The sequence below is a fragment of the Macaca thibetana genome, chromosome 12 (assembly GCF_024542745.1).
Source record: "Macaca thibetana thibetana isolate TM-01 chromosome 12, ASM2454274v1, whole genome shotgun sequence".
Lineage (NCBI taxonomy): Eukaryota > Metazoa > Chordata > Mammalia > Primates > Cercopithecidae > Macaca > Macaca thibetana.
This window is the reverse complement of record NC_065589.1, coordinates 18710141-18726116: the sequence shown is the minus strand read 5'-3', so window position 1 is coordinate 18726116 and position 15976 is coordinate 18710141. Positions and strand designations below refer to the sequence as shown.

Below are 15976 nucleotides of genomic sequence, written 5' to 3'. Positions count from 1 at the left end.
TATTCATTCATTCAACAAGAACTCATTGAGTGCCTGTTACTATATCAAGCAAGATCCCAGGAACTGGCAATGAAAAAAGAGCTGGTAGTGCAGACACACACAAAAACAAGTAGACATAATCAAGTACAATAAAGTGTCAAAGAGTGAAACTGATAACTACTGGGCTGGGTGCAGTGGCTCATGCCTGTAATCCCAGCACTTTGGGAGGCTGAGGTGGGCAGATCACTTGAGGTCAGGAGTTCAAGACCAACCTGGCCAACATGGTGAAACCCCGTCTCTACTAAAAATACAAAAAATTAGTTGGGTGTGGTGGCACACGTTTGTAATCCCAGTTACTTGGGAGGCTGGGGCAAGAGAACAGCTTGAACCCAGGAGGCAGAGGTTGCAGTGAGCTGAGATGATACCACTGCACCACTCCAGCCTGGGTGACAGAGCCAAAAAAAAAAAAAAAAAAAAAAAAAGAAAGAAAAGAAAAGAATGCTAACTACTGAAAACAGCAAGAAAGCTCTGAAACGTAATGGTTATTTATGAAATATCTCTGAAAATAATGCAAATCTGACAGTAAATACAAGACATGAATCCATGTTTCTTTTGGCCTAGAGAATTTAGCTATAAATGAAGAGGATGATTCACTTTAAATTACTGTGGATAGTTCAGTAATCCAAAATGCAGTTGTTTGTGGCGGTAGTACATTTAAATTTAGAAAATATATTAACTATTGGTCACAACTCATTACTTTCTCAATTTGTGGCCATAGATATTTCTGGAAAACCAGAAATTTACACACAACATGTTAACTAGTATTTATAATATGAAAGCTATTTACAACAGGATAACTATCACTCTTCCAAAACACAGTCAAAAAGAGCACGGTAAACTAGGGCATGACTGTGATTGTGTCATTTTCTACAAATCCATTATCAGAGGCCTAGCACATAACAAAAATGCTTATGTAGCACACACTGTATCTGAGTATTTTTTGCTTGTTTGATCCTAAAGTATATGGTACTATTTTAAATATCTCGCGCTGTGCATTCATTTGTAGCAAACATTGTAAAGAAAGGCTTTCAATGGATGGAATTTTACTACGCCAGACATTCAACTCTGAGAGAGAAACTACCATGGGGTGTCTGCCTGTTGTTGATAACCTTGATCTTGCCATCACTAAGATACACAGCAGGCAGGGAGATCCTTAGGGAAGGGCGAGCTCTACAGGAAGCAAATTCCATGTAGTAGCAGGAATTTTTTAGGCAGTGATTTTCAGCACTTTGGGGGATCCTGAGCCATCTTTGAGAGTTTTATAAGGATTATGGGTCCTCTCCACACACAAAAAAGCATTAAGCAAAAGTTTTGTGTAAAACTCCTTGTAGCCCATTTAGGAACAAACCCCAAGGCTACAAACCCTTACTATTCAGTATATACACTTACAGAGTCTGCAAATTAGCAATCACTAGCAGACAAGTTCCTGTTTTCCTTTCTTCACACAATAAAAAGTCTTTCCATTAGAAACGCAAAGACGTGAGAGGAAGGGTTTGCACTAATGGGCCTGGGTTTTCCACAATTTTGTATTAAAAACCTACAGCACCTCCCAGCAGAGAACAATTCATTTCATTATTATTTTTAATAAACCCAGTTTACAGCAAGAAAAGCAAATATGGAAGTTCTTGGATTTTCGGTGAAATATGTATTAGGTTGGTGCAAAAGTAATTGCAATTTTTGCAATTACTTTCAATGGCAAAAAAAAAAAAAAAAAAACACAATTACTTTTGCCCAAACTTAAATAGGTTTCATTCAGTCTTTAGATCTCAATTAGCAGTTTGGGATGAGATTCAGAACCAAACACCGAGAAGCAGAGGCCAGGGGAAGGAGAGGTCCGTGGCTCTGAAGGATACTGCAGACACGAAGCCCAGGACGTGAAGAAGTGCCTCCCGAGCATGTTCCCGCTTCGCGTGCACATCCAGCTCACACACTTGTCGTAGCCAGTACTGATGACCCACTCTGTGGCCAAGCTGAAGATGATCGCAGACACCCGGTTCTGATGAGCTGCAGGAACAGAACGGTGAAGAGTTGTCATCTCCAGAAACAGCACTCCATGGGGAAGAACTGAGGCTCAATCTCTCAATCCGCTCAGCCGGGACACAGTTGTGTACAAGAGTGCACTGGAAATGCCTATCCTCTGTGAATATAGTTCAGACAACCCGCCCCAGCTCAACAACTCACTAGCACAGGCTCTCTCCAAGGCCCTGCCCTCTGCTCCCCACAGTCATGGCCACCAGAAGCTAGGAATCATTAAAGAGAATGCCCAAAGAGAAATCAAATACTAGCTTAGAATATATATATATATGTTATATATACAACATATATATAATATATATAAAATATATATATTATATATATATAATTTTTTTTTTTGCTATGCTCAAGAGAACATTTTTACTTTGCTCTAAAAAACTTTACGAACGAGGACCATGTGGAAAGCAGCAGTTGTAACAGGGCAATGTTTTTTTAATCGTCTGTAACTTCAGTGTTTTGAACCTTCCGAAAACACTGGCATTCTAAATAAGAGCAATGGCAGTTTTCTAAAATTAAAAAGTGGTGTTATGTGTTTTGTTTCTGGAATACTTTTTATCAGTGTGTAACATTTTATTATTCATAAAGAGAAAGCTTTTGTGAAGTTCTCTGTTCCAAAATAACAGCTGAGAATGAGGAAGGTTTTCTGTCTGTTACCTAACTCTGGAAAGATTTCCAGGTCGATTATAAGCCACACCGGGGCAGTGTTACCTGCCTTCTACTTCATCTGGTACAGAACTTTGCATGCAGTAGATGTTTAATAAGCGTCCAATCTGATGAATGAAGTCAAAGGCCAGACAGAGAGACTGCTGACCTTGCTCTCAGCTGTACAGACTGCTTAGGAAGAACTGAGGGACTCTCCCCAAAAGTCTACGTGAAAGTCAGATTCATCAACCGCTGAAAGGTTACATTGAACAATTACATACTCATGAAGGATTCTGAAACTTAAAGGATGCTATGAGAGCTATTAATCTTAAATTCAGCTGGGCACAGTGGCTCAACACCTATAATCCCAGTGCTTTGGGAGGCCGAGGCAGGAGGACTGTTTGAGGCCAGGAGTTGGAGACCAGCCTGGGCAACAAAGCAAGACCCCATCTCTACAAAAAACATTTTTAAAACCAGCTGGGCATGGTGGCACTTGCCTGTAGTCCTAGCTACTCAGCAGGCTGAGGTGGGAGATCTCTTGAGCCCAGGAGTTGGAGGTTACATCAAACTATGTTTGCACCACTGCACTCCAGCCTGGGTAAGACAATGAGACTCTGTCTCTAATTAAGAAATAAAAATTTAAAACTGAAAAAAATATTAAATTTGAGTAGGCCATGTCTTGTAAGATCTGTCTCATCGTCTGATGTGGAGCCTAATGCTTTTTCTGCTTTAATATTTAATTTGCATAAATACTTACAGGGTGTGTATTATTATACTGATTTTCAGATAAGAAAACCGAGAAGCAAATATTAAGTATTTATTAAATATTTATAAATATATATTAAATATCAATATAAATATATGCCCAAAGTCTAATAAGTGATAGATTAATTTGGTGTGTCTGACTCAAAACACTTTTTCCACTAAACCTGTAGTTGTTAAACTCGGGCCAAATAGTCATAGGGTTTAAACTAGTTTGTGGTAAAGATGCTGTAGTGAATAGTCAACTGTTTTTTCCTGGGAAGAACTATCCTATTTCTAAGATTACATCCTTTCTGCTGTTTTGTATTTTTTAGATATCCTTTTCTTTTGTGAAAGTATAGTGAGATATAGTCATGCTTATTTTGCTTCATTTTTAGTTTTTAAACTCTCACTTGGCAAAATAAAAAACACAGTAATCCCTATATTAGTCCTCCAAAAGTTTTCTAAAATGTTATTAGTCAATGAAATATAAAGGTCCAAGAACCACTGCAAAAGAAACCTATGCTGCCTTATAGCCCATAAAGAACTATGACAACTGGTGGGGCATGGTGGCTCATGCCTGTAATTCCAGCATTTTGGGAGGCCGAGGCGGGTGGATCACTTGAGGCCAGGAGTTCAAGACCAGTCTGGCCAACATGGTGAAACCCCGTCTCTACTAAAAATACAAAAAATTAGCTGGCCATGGTGGCTCGCACCTATAATCCCAGCTACTAGGGAGGTTGAGGCAGGAGAATCGGCTGAACCCTGGAGGCGGAGGTTGCAGTGAGCTGAGATCGCACCACTGCACTCCAGTGTGGGCAACAGAGTGAGGCTCTTTCTAAAAAAAAAAAAAAAAAAAAGGAACTTTGACAACCAAAATATAGATAAAAATTACATGAGATGTGAGTATGAAATAATTTCATCCTTAATGACAGATGAAAAATACACACACACACACATTCTTTGTTGTTTTTTTTTAAAAAAAAAAAGGAGGGGCAGGGTCTCATTCTGTTGCCCAGGCTAGAGTGCAGTGGTCTGATGATGGCTCACCGTAATCTCTAACTCCTGGGCTCAAATGATCCTCCCACCTCAGCCTCCCAAGTAGCTGGGACTACAGTGTGTGCCACCATGGCTGGCTAATTTTTTACAGAGGTACGGTCTATGTTGCCCAGGCTGGTCTCAAACTCCTTGGCTTCTCAAAGTGCTAAGATTACAGGTGGGAGCTACCACAACTGGCCAGGTGAAATAATTTATTAAGGAATTTGCCTTTTGACAAAAACATTGACCAGGCATTTAAGGGTCTCCAAATCAGGCATTTAAAGGTCGCCAAACTCGTAGGTATATATCTCGTAAAGGAACTTACAGATTCTTGATTATTTTAAAGATAAACCCGTGCATGATAGCTGAGAATTCAAAGTTGTTTCTGGTGTTACAGTAACACCATGATGCTAGTAGTACATTACTCAATGCAAGATTGGAAAGTGTTATCATTCATTGTCACAAAACAGTTTTCCTGACCAACATACTCCAAGGGCAAATATATGGGCATTGCTGCATCACTGTTCTCCTATTTTATTTATTTATTTTTGAGACGGAGTCTTGCTCTGTTGCCCAGGCTGGAGTGCAGTGCAGTGGTGCGATCTCGGTTCCCTACAACCTCCGCCTCCCGGGTTCAAGCAGTTCTCCTGCCTCAGTCTCCTGAGTAGCTGGGACTACAGGCATGTGCTATCACGCCCGGCTAATTTTTGTTATTTTTAGTAGAGACGGGGTTTCACCTCGTTGGCCAGGCTGGCCTCAAACTCCTGACCTCAAGTGATGCACCTGCCTCGGCCTCCCAAAGTGCTGGGATTACAGGGGTGAGCCACTGCACCTGGACGCTTTTCTCCTATTTTAAATTTGGAACAGGTGAAACAATACGTAGGCAAAAGCAATTTGGCCTTCTTAATAAAGTATCCTATCATTAGACCACATTTCACCAAGATGAACAACACATATGTAAAACATCTACACTCTAATTTTTACCTTTATCCACAAGCATTAAATATAAAATTTTAGAAGTATAGAGTGAATAAAATGAGGCTACATGTTACGTCTTCTGGTGAAGTTTCTGGGAATCAGCTAATTGGTCTGATGGGAATCCACAACTTAATCAAAATGCTTTAGTTTTGCAACTTCAATCTGAAGTTGTCATTGGGATCTTGCTTTTGTTAAGTTTTAAAATACTGAAATTTACTAAATAAAGTAAAAACTGAAAAAAAGGTATATGTCACAGATGCCACAAAGTATTGATAGCTTTGTAGTGAAAAGTGCTTACAAATCAGTTAGAAAACACTACACCTCCCTGGGAATACGCACAAAATCATAAACAGACATTCAGAAAATATGACAAGTGGTCAACATTAAATAAAGCTTAAATCATTTTCAAATTGCGAACTTTCTTGACTATTAAACAGGAAAAAGAAATTATAAGGCAGCAATGTTGTGAAGACGTCATGAACACGTATTCTCAGTCGCCATTCGCAGGACTGTAAAAACCTGCACTATTGCTGTGAAGCAGTTTGCAAAGTAAATCTAGGGCATTTAAAAAACTTTTTAATGTCTGACCTGGTTATTCCACTTTGTAGGAATTTGTCTTTAAAAAAAAAAAAAAATTCCTCACTGAGCACTTAGGGATTTGTCTTAAATAATCAGAATTACAGATTTGGCTAGGTGTGGTGGCTCACACCTGAATTCTAGCACTTTGGGAGACTGAGGTGGCAGGGTCACTTAAGCTCAGGAGTTCGAGACCAGCCTGGGCAACATACTGAGATCTTGTCTCTATTTAAACAAAACAAAATGAAACAAATGCATTATAGGATTACAGTCAGAATAACAGTCAAGAATACCCCTCCACATACGTGTATACACTTATTCAAGAATACACACACACACACACACACACACGTGTATACACATATCAAAAAACTGTACACACACTCACAGTTATATACACACACATACATGTATGAAGAGTAGTGTGTGTTATCAAAAAAATGGAAGCGGTACACATATCCAATGATAAAAGAATGGTTAATTAAATCTGATAATGTGCCTGATATACAAAATTTTAAATGCTAATGAGCAAGAAAAAGCTGAAATATCACTAAAAGACAACAGTCTCTCTCATTGTGGGGTTAACAAAACTAACAAGTTAATGTGAAAATCTAATTTTCACCATAAGAGATGATGTTCTAGTTTTGTGTATGTCTACATGTATGTGTATGCAAGATAATGTGTATTATAATTACCTGGGTAGGTCTTGATAAAGTTCATTTTATTAAAATCTTCAGAAACGTGAAATTCCTAAAAGCAAATGCACAAAATAAAAAATTTTAAGAGTTATGGTTTTATAAAACAACAGAAACTTAACTTTCAAAAACGAAGTAAAATCCAAAAATGATTCTCACAAGACCTGGGACTTAAGACGAGTTATTTAGGAATGATATGAATTGCTTCCTTCATCAGACCTGTCCTCAGGCCAACATCGCTTTGGGAGAACAGACCTAATTGAATAAAAGTAAGTGCTGCTGACCAGCATGGGATTTGTGTCCACTTCTTCCTGCCCAAATCAGCACTCCGTATTCCTTCTCCCTCCTACTACAAAACTGTATTCTCTTAGGGACACAAAAAACCCCTCAAGACACTGCATATTAAAGCAAAACTGCAAAGACCCCTCACTAACAGAGCTCTCAGCAAAGTAAAAACAGGGCGCTGGGTAGCTCAGCAATTTAGTGGGGGAAAGTACACCTATTTAATATACAAACACACACAACAACAACAACAAAAAAGAAGTGTTGAGATTGTAGGTGGTTTTTGGCTTCTTTTTATTCTCCTGTGTTTTCCAAATTTTATTTATTTATTTATTTATTTATAGACAGAGTTTCGCTCTTGTTGCTTCCTCGGCTCACTGCAACGTCTGCTTCCCAGGTTCAAGCAGTTCTCCTGCCTCAGGCTCCCGAGTAGCTGGGATTACAGGAGTGCACAACCACGCCCAGCTAATTTTTGTATTTTTAGTAGAGATGGGGTTTCACCATGTTGGCCAGGATGGTCTCGAACTCCTGACCTCAGGTGATCCACTCACCTCGGGCTCCCAAAATGCTGGGATTACAGGCGTGAGCCACTGCACCTGGCCCCAAATTTTCTATAGATGTAATCCTTTATAACTTGGAAAAGAAATTTAAAGTACATATGTTTTATTGGGAAAAAAAATCAACCTCAACATAAAACTATGAAAATAAAACTCTAAAGAAAAATCACTAATTACTAGTACTACCATTATTATTATTATATTATTATTATTTTGAGACAGAGTCTCGCTCTGTCACCCAGGTTGGAGTACAGTGATGCAATCTCAGCTCACTGTAACCTCCGCCTCCTGGATTCAAGCGATTCTTGTGCCTCAGAGTCCTGAGTAACTGGGACTAAAGGTGTGTGCCACCACACCTGGCTAATTTTTCTTGTATTTTTAGTACAGACGGGGGTTTCACCATACTGGCCAGCCTGGTCTTGAACTCGTGGTCTCAAGTGATCCACCCACCTTGGCCTCCCAAAGTGCTGGGATTATAGGCATAAGCCACTGCGCCCAGCCAAGAATACTATTATTGATCAATGCTAAATTGACATGGATATTATGAATTGCTGACAGACCAGAGTGAGGGGGAAAAAAGCACACAAAAGAATACAGATTTCTTGTTCTCCATCTTGTTTTTGCAAAGTAGAAAAAATGTATCAGCACGGTATATATTCATCCATATTCAGTGGAAGAGCAATTGATCAACTGCTGACTAATGTTAAATTGGATTTGCCTTGCCCCTTTCCATTAAAAACTGTAACAGTTCTTATGTGCCATCCTATAATGACAGTCTCCCCTTGAACTGAAGGCCACAAAAAGGGTCTCTAGGGAGATAAATGCACTAACACTGCACTACTGCACTATGTGAAGCTTGTACTTAGTGGCTTCTCGTTATATATGTGCATGCACATCATCATGATATTCCCATAAAATTTACTGAAGGCTAAAACGGAGAGCTTTGGCATTCACTACTGTGTCATGCATTTCCAGCACCCTTGCCTGCCACCCGCTGCTGTGTGAACTGCATGGGCAGGGAGCCTGTCCCTTCTACTGGATCTTTCTTCTTGACCCTTACATCAAGGCTGCTGCTGCTTTTTCTTTTTTTTTTTTTTTTCCTTCTTTTGAGACAGGGTCTTGTTCTGCCATTCAGGCTGGAGTGCAGTGGTGCAATCTCTGCTCACTGCAACCTCCACTTCCCAGGCTCAAGTGATCCTCCCACCTCAGCCTCCTGAGTAGTGGGGCTACATGGTTATGCCACCACAATAAGCTATTTTTTTAATTTTTGTAGAAATGAGGTCTCACTATATTGCCCAGGCTGGTCTCCAACTCCTGGGATCAATCCTCCTGCCTCAGCCTCCCACAGGGCTGAGATTATCGGCATGAGCCACCACACCTGGTCCAAGGCTGCTGCTTTCAGTAAAAAAAAAAAAAGAAACTCTCATAACTATACTTCTACTTCTGTTGTCCCCTTCTCAGCCAAAAGCTTCTCTAATGATCAGCCCACCCTGGTTACCCTCAGGCTCTCTGGCTCCCTCATCTCCCAGTCACACTTCAGTCCATGGCTCACCAGGGCTACCCCACTGCATGGAAAGGCTCTTCTTGTTATCAGCAGCTGCCTTCTAAGTGCCATCCCAAGAGCACTGCCCAGGCCTAATTTCATCCTCTCCCTCCTGCTCTTGACACCTTTACTCACCTCCTCCCTGAAACTCACTGCCCTCCGGCTTCCGTAGCTGCACTGTCCTGGCTGGCTCTCCTCCCTCTTTGCCTATTCTTCCTGTCTCTCCTTTAGGCTCCCAGCCCTCTGGCTTTTCTTTAAATATTGACATTTCCCTAGGAATGTGACCTTGGCCTTCTGCTTTTCTCAATCTACCAGCTCTGTCTAGTTCACGGCAGCCACCGTTGTAGTTTCCACTGACGTCTACATTCAGGGAACTCCCAACCCCTGCCCAGACCAAACCCTGAGGTTCAGGCACACGCACCCAAGTTCAGTTCTCAAAACTTAACTCATCACCTTTCCCCAAAAAAGATCAGCATCTTTTCTGTCTCTGAAGCAGCTAACTCCTGGCTAGAAACCTGAAAGTCATCTTAAAGCGGCTCTCTATTTCAACATGCACCTTTATTCAAACACCCAGCCCTGCTTCCCAGACAGTTCTTGAGGCCACAGCCTCTTCTCCTCCCCACCCCGGTGTTTCACGATCTCACACTGGGATCTGGAGGCAGCCTCCTAACTGGCACCCGTACTTTCAGCCTTGTCCCTTCAAAGCCTGCTACACATTTCTGAGCTGACAAAAACCAGAAACCTGCTCCTGTTCCTCATTAGCGAAACCATGTAGTTTCTCTAAAGCACTTGATCCTTGGGTTCACCTAGAGGACTTGCTACTTATTATACAGATCCCCAGGTCCCTCCCTAGTGATTCCGAAGCTCTGGGTCTGGCACAGAGCTGGGGAATCTGTATTTTAGTTAAGTCCCCTCAATGACTGGTGTGACTACGCAAGGTCAGGAAACTCAGCTTACATAAGGTGGTCTGGGCCCCTTAAAGTCACACTCAAGGATCATCACTTCCCCTCCTCCCTGGCTGGCCTCCCCTTCAACTCTACTCCAAAACGCTGTCATTATTTAGGCCTCAGGTCTGGGCCCTGACTTCTTTCATTCCCTCCCCAGCTACTCAATCATTCTTGTGGCTTGAAAAATGACCTGATGATGATGTCCTCTGCCCAGACCTCTCCGGGGCTCCAGTTTTGTTTATCCTGTGCCAACTTCACATGGCCAGTCAGAAGCTGACCGGTATCTCAAATGAGGCTGGCTCTCACTGTCCCCCTCCCTCCAACTGCCTCCCCAGCCCAGCCTTACCCTTCTCAGGAAACAATACTACTTCCTACCCAACTGCTCAAGCCAAAATTCTGGCTGTCACCCGACTTCTCTTCCTCTCCTCTACACAGTCAACTTATCTCAGATGTCTCCAAGACTTATCTCAAGTCCATCCACTTGTCCTCCTTCATGGCCACTGTCCTTTCACCCAGACTGCTAAAACAGCCCGATTATCCCACCGCCACTCTGGCCGCCCCTCAATCCGTTTTCCACCCAGCAGCTAGAGGGATCTTTGAAAAATGTAAATTATATCATGCTATTCATCTGCTGAAAACACTTTAACAGCTTCTCACTACAATTACATTAAAATTTAAAGCTTTACCCGGACTTACAACACCCTGCACGACCTGGCGGCCTCTGCCCACTTCTCCAATCTTCCTAGGGTGCCTCCCTATCGCCCCACACCAGCAAGCCACTATAACCTCCTCTGAGTCCTCTGATGCACAGAGATCCTTCTCACTTGGGTCTTCTGGACACTGACTTCTGGAAACTTCCCTGGCTCTCTGCCGGCTGGCTCTGTGACAAAGATGCCAAGAAAATTAAATGGGAAAAAAACAGTCTTTTCAACAATCAGTGCTGGGATAACTGGATGTCCACATACGAAAGAATAAATGTGGAACCCCTCTGTGATACCACATGTAAGAATTAACTTACAATAAATCAAAGCTCTAAATGTAAAGCTAAACTATAAAACTCTCAGAAGAAAATACAGGTGTAAATCTTCATTTATACTTATCTTCATAGGTATAAATGACCTTGGATTAGGCAATGGCTTCTTAGATATGGTATCTAAAGCTTAAGTAGCCAAAATAAATAAATAAATAAATTGGACTTCACTAAACTTTAAAAATAAAGTAAAAAGGCAGCTCTTAGGAGAAGATATTTGCAGAACATATATAAGGGTCTAGTATCTAACATACAGAAAAAACTCTTACAACTCAACAATTAAAAAATACTCTATTAAAAATGGGCAAAGGACTTAAACAGATATTTCTCCAAAGAAGATATAAATGACCAACAAGTACCTAAGAAGATCCTCACCATTACTAGTGATTAGGAAAAGGCGAATCAAAACCACAATCTAGTACCATTTCACCTCCACCAGGACGACCATAACAAAAACAAAACAAAACAAAACAAGCAGAAAGTGACAAGTGTTAGCAAGGATTTGGAGAGCCGGAATATGTACAAAAAACATGTACATGAATTTTCATAGTAACGTTATTGATAACAGCCAAAAAGTGAAAACAACCCAAATGTCTATCAACTAATAAAGGGATAAACCAAGTGCAGTATAGAATACTATTCCACGGCCAAAAGAGTGAATTAATTCAAACAGGCATGAACCTTGAAATCATCATGCTAAGTGAAAGACAAACATAAAAGGCCACATGTACTGTATGAATCTATTTATCTAAAGTGTCTAAAATAGGCAAATCTTTGGATTCAGTAAATTAGTGATTTCCAGGAGCTGGGGGAAGGGGCAATAGAGAGTGACTGCTAATGGGTATGGGATTTTTTTGCAGGGAGGGGTGATGAAAATATTCTGGAATTACAGAATGGTAATGGTTGCACAATCTTATGAATATACTACAAGACCACAGAATTATATACTTTAAAATGATAAATATAATTATGTTATATGTTATATTTCAATTAAGAAAAAATAAATATATGCATACAATTTGACCCACAAAAATGCCAATCTATAATAGACTAAAAACTTAAATATCATGTCCTTTACCAAAGATAGTTTGAGAAGTATTGCCTTAAAGAGCTCTGTGAGTTGCTGGCTGAATGGCTACACACACACACACACACATACACAGAGGCTCTCCACCATCACGGCTGAGGGCTGTGGATTGCTGTAGGTGACATATTCACTCTATGAAGGCTATGATCTGTGGGTCAGCCTGAGCATCCAGCTATCAATTACAACAGCATTCTGAGTTCCAAGGAACTAGTTTAAAATGAAGCAACAATTTAATCCATTTTTGACCTAATATCTATACTGAATTAAACTTTTTTTTTTTTTCTTTTGAGACACGGTTTCCCTCTGCTGCCCAGGCGAAAGTGCAGTGGTGCAATCTCAGCTAGCTGCAGCCTTGACCTCCTGGGCTCAAGCCATCCTCCCACCTCAGTCTCCTAAGTAGCTGGGACCACAGGCATGCACCACTACCAACTAATTTTTTTGATTTTTCGTAGAGATGAGGTCTCACTGTGTTACCCAGGCTGGCTTCAAACTCCTGGGCTCAAGTGATCAGTCCGCCTCAGCCTCCTAAAGTGTTGGGATTACAGATGTGAACCACCGTGCCTGGCCTAAATTAAACATTTTTCATGCCAAACAATCAAGCATCCATTGTTAATCCAAAGTTAACTGGCCAATAAGGGACATGGGAGGTCAATATAAAGAAAATAATAAATACATTCTAAAAGCTACCTACCATTACGGCTCCATTATCCTGGCCCACAAATATCCGTCTGCTGTCATGATGGTAAGCCATAGCAGAGCAAGGAGCTGCCAGAAAGACAAAGAGCACATTACCAGCAAAGCTAAGCACTTTAAGTCATTCTTCAAAGTGACTGATTAAGAACTATACAGTTTAGGTTCACAGAGAGAGAGTTAAAATGTTTTCTAAAAATTACGTAAATTGAAAACGTTATTAAAGTTCTCTCTGTTGCCTTAGTTTAAAACTTTATTTTCACAAATCTTCTCGGTTATTTCTATAATGCTGGGTGAAGCGAGCCAGCACGAAGTTTCATCTGACTGAAAGTCCTACCTGTCGTCTGGCAAGCCTTGGGGACCAGTGTGTGTGATCTGCTGCCCAAAACACTCAGGAGGTCATCCTGCCCCTGCCACCCTTCCCATCAAATGTCAAAGAGTAGCTAGAATCTGTGCAAAGATGGGTTCCCAGCACCAGAATTCCTATTCTATGGCATATGTGAGCATATGTGAGGTGCAGATATATGGCATATGTGAGTTGTGAGGTGCAGACAGGTTTCCTTGTCCATAGCAGTCTTATGTGACTGGGAGAACAGCTGCCTCTCCTCATGTAAACACTCTTTCCATGTTCTACCTACCCGCTTCCAGAAATCACAGGCTAGAGAACGAGTTTCAGAAAGGAGAAATTCTAAATTGTCTCCTTTTACCAAAAATTAGAATTAAAGTGATTTATAAATTGGAACATTTGAAAAAATATATATCTGGGTTTGTTTCAGCCTAAGGAATTTTAGTTAGCAACGGAAGAACGAAAACAAGGAAATGTATGCTAGGGAAAAACAAAACAAAACAAACAAATTTGAATTTACTTTGGAATAGAACTTCTTGTAAAAGACAAGTGGGTATGGTGGCTCATGCCTATAATCTCAGCACTTTGGGAGGCCAAGGCAGGAGGATTGCTTGAGGCCAGGAGTTGAGACCAGCCTGGGCAACATAGTGAGACTCCATCTCAAAAAAAAAAAAAAAAAAAAAAAAGATAAAAGAAAAAATGTCTTTTAAATGAAGTCATCATTTGAATATAGTTTAAAGTTCTCTCTCTCTCGTAGGCCAATATCCTCACCAAAGGAAGTAAACTACAATACTGGATTGTACCCCAAAGCGAAAACATAGCTAACTGCATGATCAGACCATAGAGACTGTTTCAGTTGCATCCAAGAACCGTGTATTTGACTCTGAAAGGTACATACGGAAATTGTGCACAAAACAATTAGAATTGACTATGAGCCTGTATACTCCTTATCCACCATACTGATGTTTGGGATGAAAAGAACAATCATGTATATGATATATATACATATATATATATACACACACACATATCTTTATACTATCAAAATGCTCTTTAATAACCATGCATACACTTATCTTTGACAAATCAAATCATCATACTTTGATGCGTTCAGAGATTCACTGTCATCATTTTTGCTTGCTTTCTAGATGGCACTAAATGCATTAGTTTTAGGCTTCTTTTCAATTTTTTTAATGCCCAACCCTATAACAAACAACATAAATATGTAAAATCCCTCTTTTGTGTAAAAATTACAAAGTGCTGGGTAATTTTATGAAGCTAGACAATTATAACATTTGAAAAAGAAAAAAAGGGTTTCCTTAGTTTGTTTTGTATTATATAGTGATATCCTGGCTCTCTCCCTGGAAAGGAGGTTTCTAATTGAGATAAGCAATATAAATGTAATATAGAAGGGGAGGAGTTGGATATAAAGCAAAACAGGAATCATCTTTCAAATCAGGTAACTTTTTTTTTTTTTTTTTTTTTTTTTTTTGAGATGGTGTCTCGCTCTGTCACCCAGGCTGTAGTGTAGTGGTGCAATCTCAGCTCACTGCAACCTCCGCCTCCTGGGTTCAAGCGATTCTCATGTCTCAGCCTCCCAAGTAGCTGGGATTACAGGCACCCACCACCACACCAGGCTAATTCTTGTATTTTTAGTGGAGACGGGGTTTCACCACGTTGGCCAGGCCAGTCTCGAACTCCCGATCTCAAATGATCAGCCTGCCTCGGCTTCCCAAAGTGCTGGGATTACAGGCATGAGCCACCATGCCCAGCGAAGTCAATGAACTTTTAAAAAGCCATCATTGCAGTCCAAAATCAAATGTTTAAAACTTTGGATCATACCACAGGGCCAAATTCAGCTGACTGCATATTTTGTTAATAGTTTTTTTTTTCCTTTGGAACACAGACCTTTCATTTATGATTGCTTGCATGCTACATTTATGTATAACTTATGATTGCTCACATGCCATATTTATGTCTTATTTATGACTGCTTGCATGCTAGGAAGGCAGACTTGAGTAAGTGCCACAGAGATTGGCCCACGTAGTCCAAATGTTTACTGTCTGGCCCTTTGCATAAAAAGTTTGTGGACCTACCCATCACTGTGGTGGGAAGCATGGGTTTGGAGTCATAGATGAACATGGATTGGAATTCCAACGACAAGAAATCAACTTAACCCTTCTAACCTCAGCTTGCTTGTTCACAAAACGGTAAAAATATTATCTGCCTTGCATAGCTGTTGTGATGGTTTCATAAAATTATATTACCAAAAAAAAGGCACGAAGTACACAGTAAAGATAGAAGCCAAGAGTTACCATTTTTCTTCAGCTAAAGCGGTCTGAAAGTTATTTTTTTATGTGAGGTAATGTTATAGAAAGAACACAATTGGACTGCATATAGCAGTATAATAAGGCTTGGCTTATTGATCACTCTGTCAAGTCACAGGAAAAAGTTTAAATTGGTGGATATAACCACTAAGACATCCTAAATTGGATAATCTGCAGATAGTTTTTAGAACTAACATGGCATTCTGCTTTTCGTATTCTAAATTTAATTTTGAAATAAAAAGTCATTCTAAAACAGACAAGCAGTTATTTTTCACAATTCGTTCACTCTGTTTTCTTCTTGTGGTGTATCTGCAGTTTTATCAGCAGATACAGGTCCAAATAGAAGCAATAAAGAAGCATCTAGAAGTAACACACTGAACATGTGCAGATACAAACATGCAGGTGTCGACTACCCACTGCGAAG

General features: G+C 40.3%; 2 protein-coding genes across 3 annotated transcripts in view; both read right to left on the bottom strand.

The window, feature by feature from the left end:
- Nucleotides 1–15976, bottom strand: part of SCG2 (secretogranin II) — a 468897-nt gene that overhangs the window by 315760 nt on the left and 137161 nt on the right. The window lies entirely within an intron of this gene.
- The window catches only part of WDFY1 (WD repeat and FYVE domain containing 1), a 69046-nt gene that overhangs the window by 23013 nt on the left and 30057 nt on the right, over nucleotides 1–15976 (bottom strand). The window contains exons 3-5 of the mRNA XM_050752159.1: nucleotides 12881–12954; nucleotides 6744–6798; nucleotides 1893–2043 (exon numbers count right to left, since the gene is read on the bottom strand). Of these exons, the coding sequence (XP_050608116.1) occupies nucleotides 1893–2043; nucleotides 6744–6798; nucleotides 12881–12954 (280 nt within the window). The remainder of the gene's footprint in view (nucleotides 1–1892; nucleotides 2044–6743; nucleotides 6799–12880; nucleotides 12955–15976) is intronic.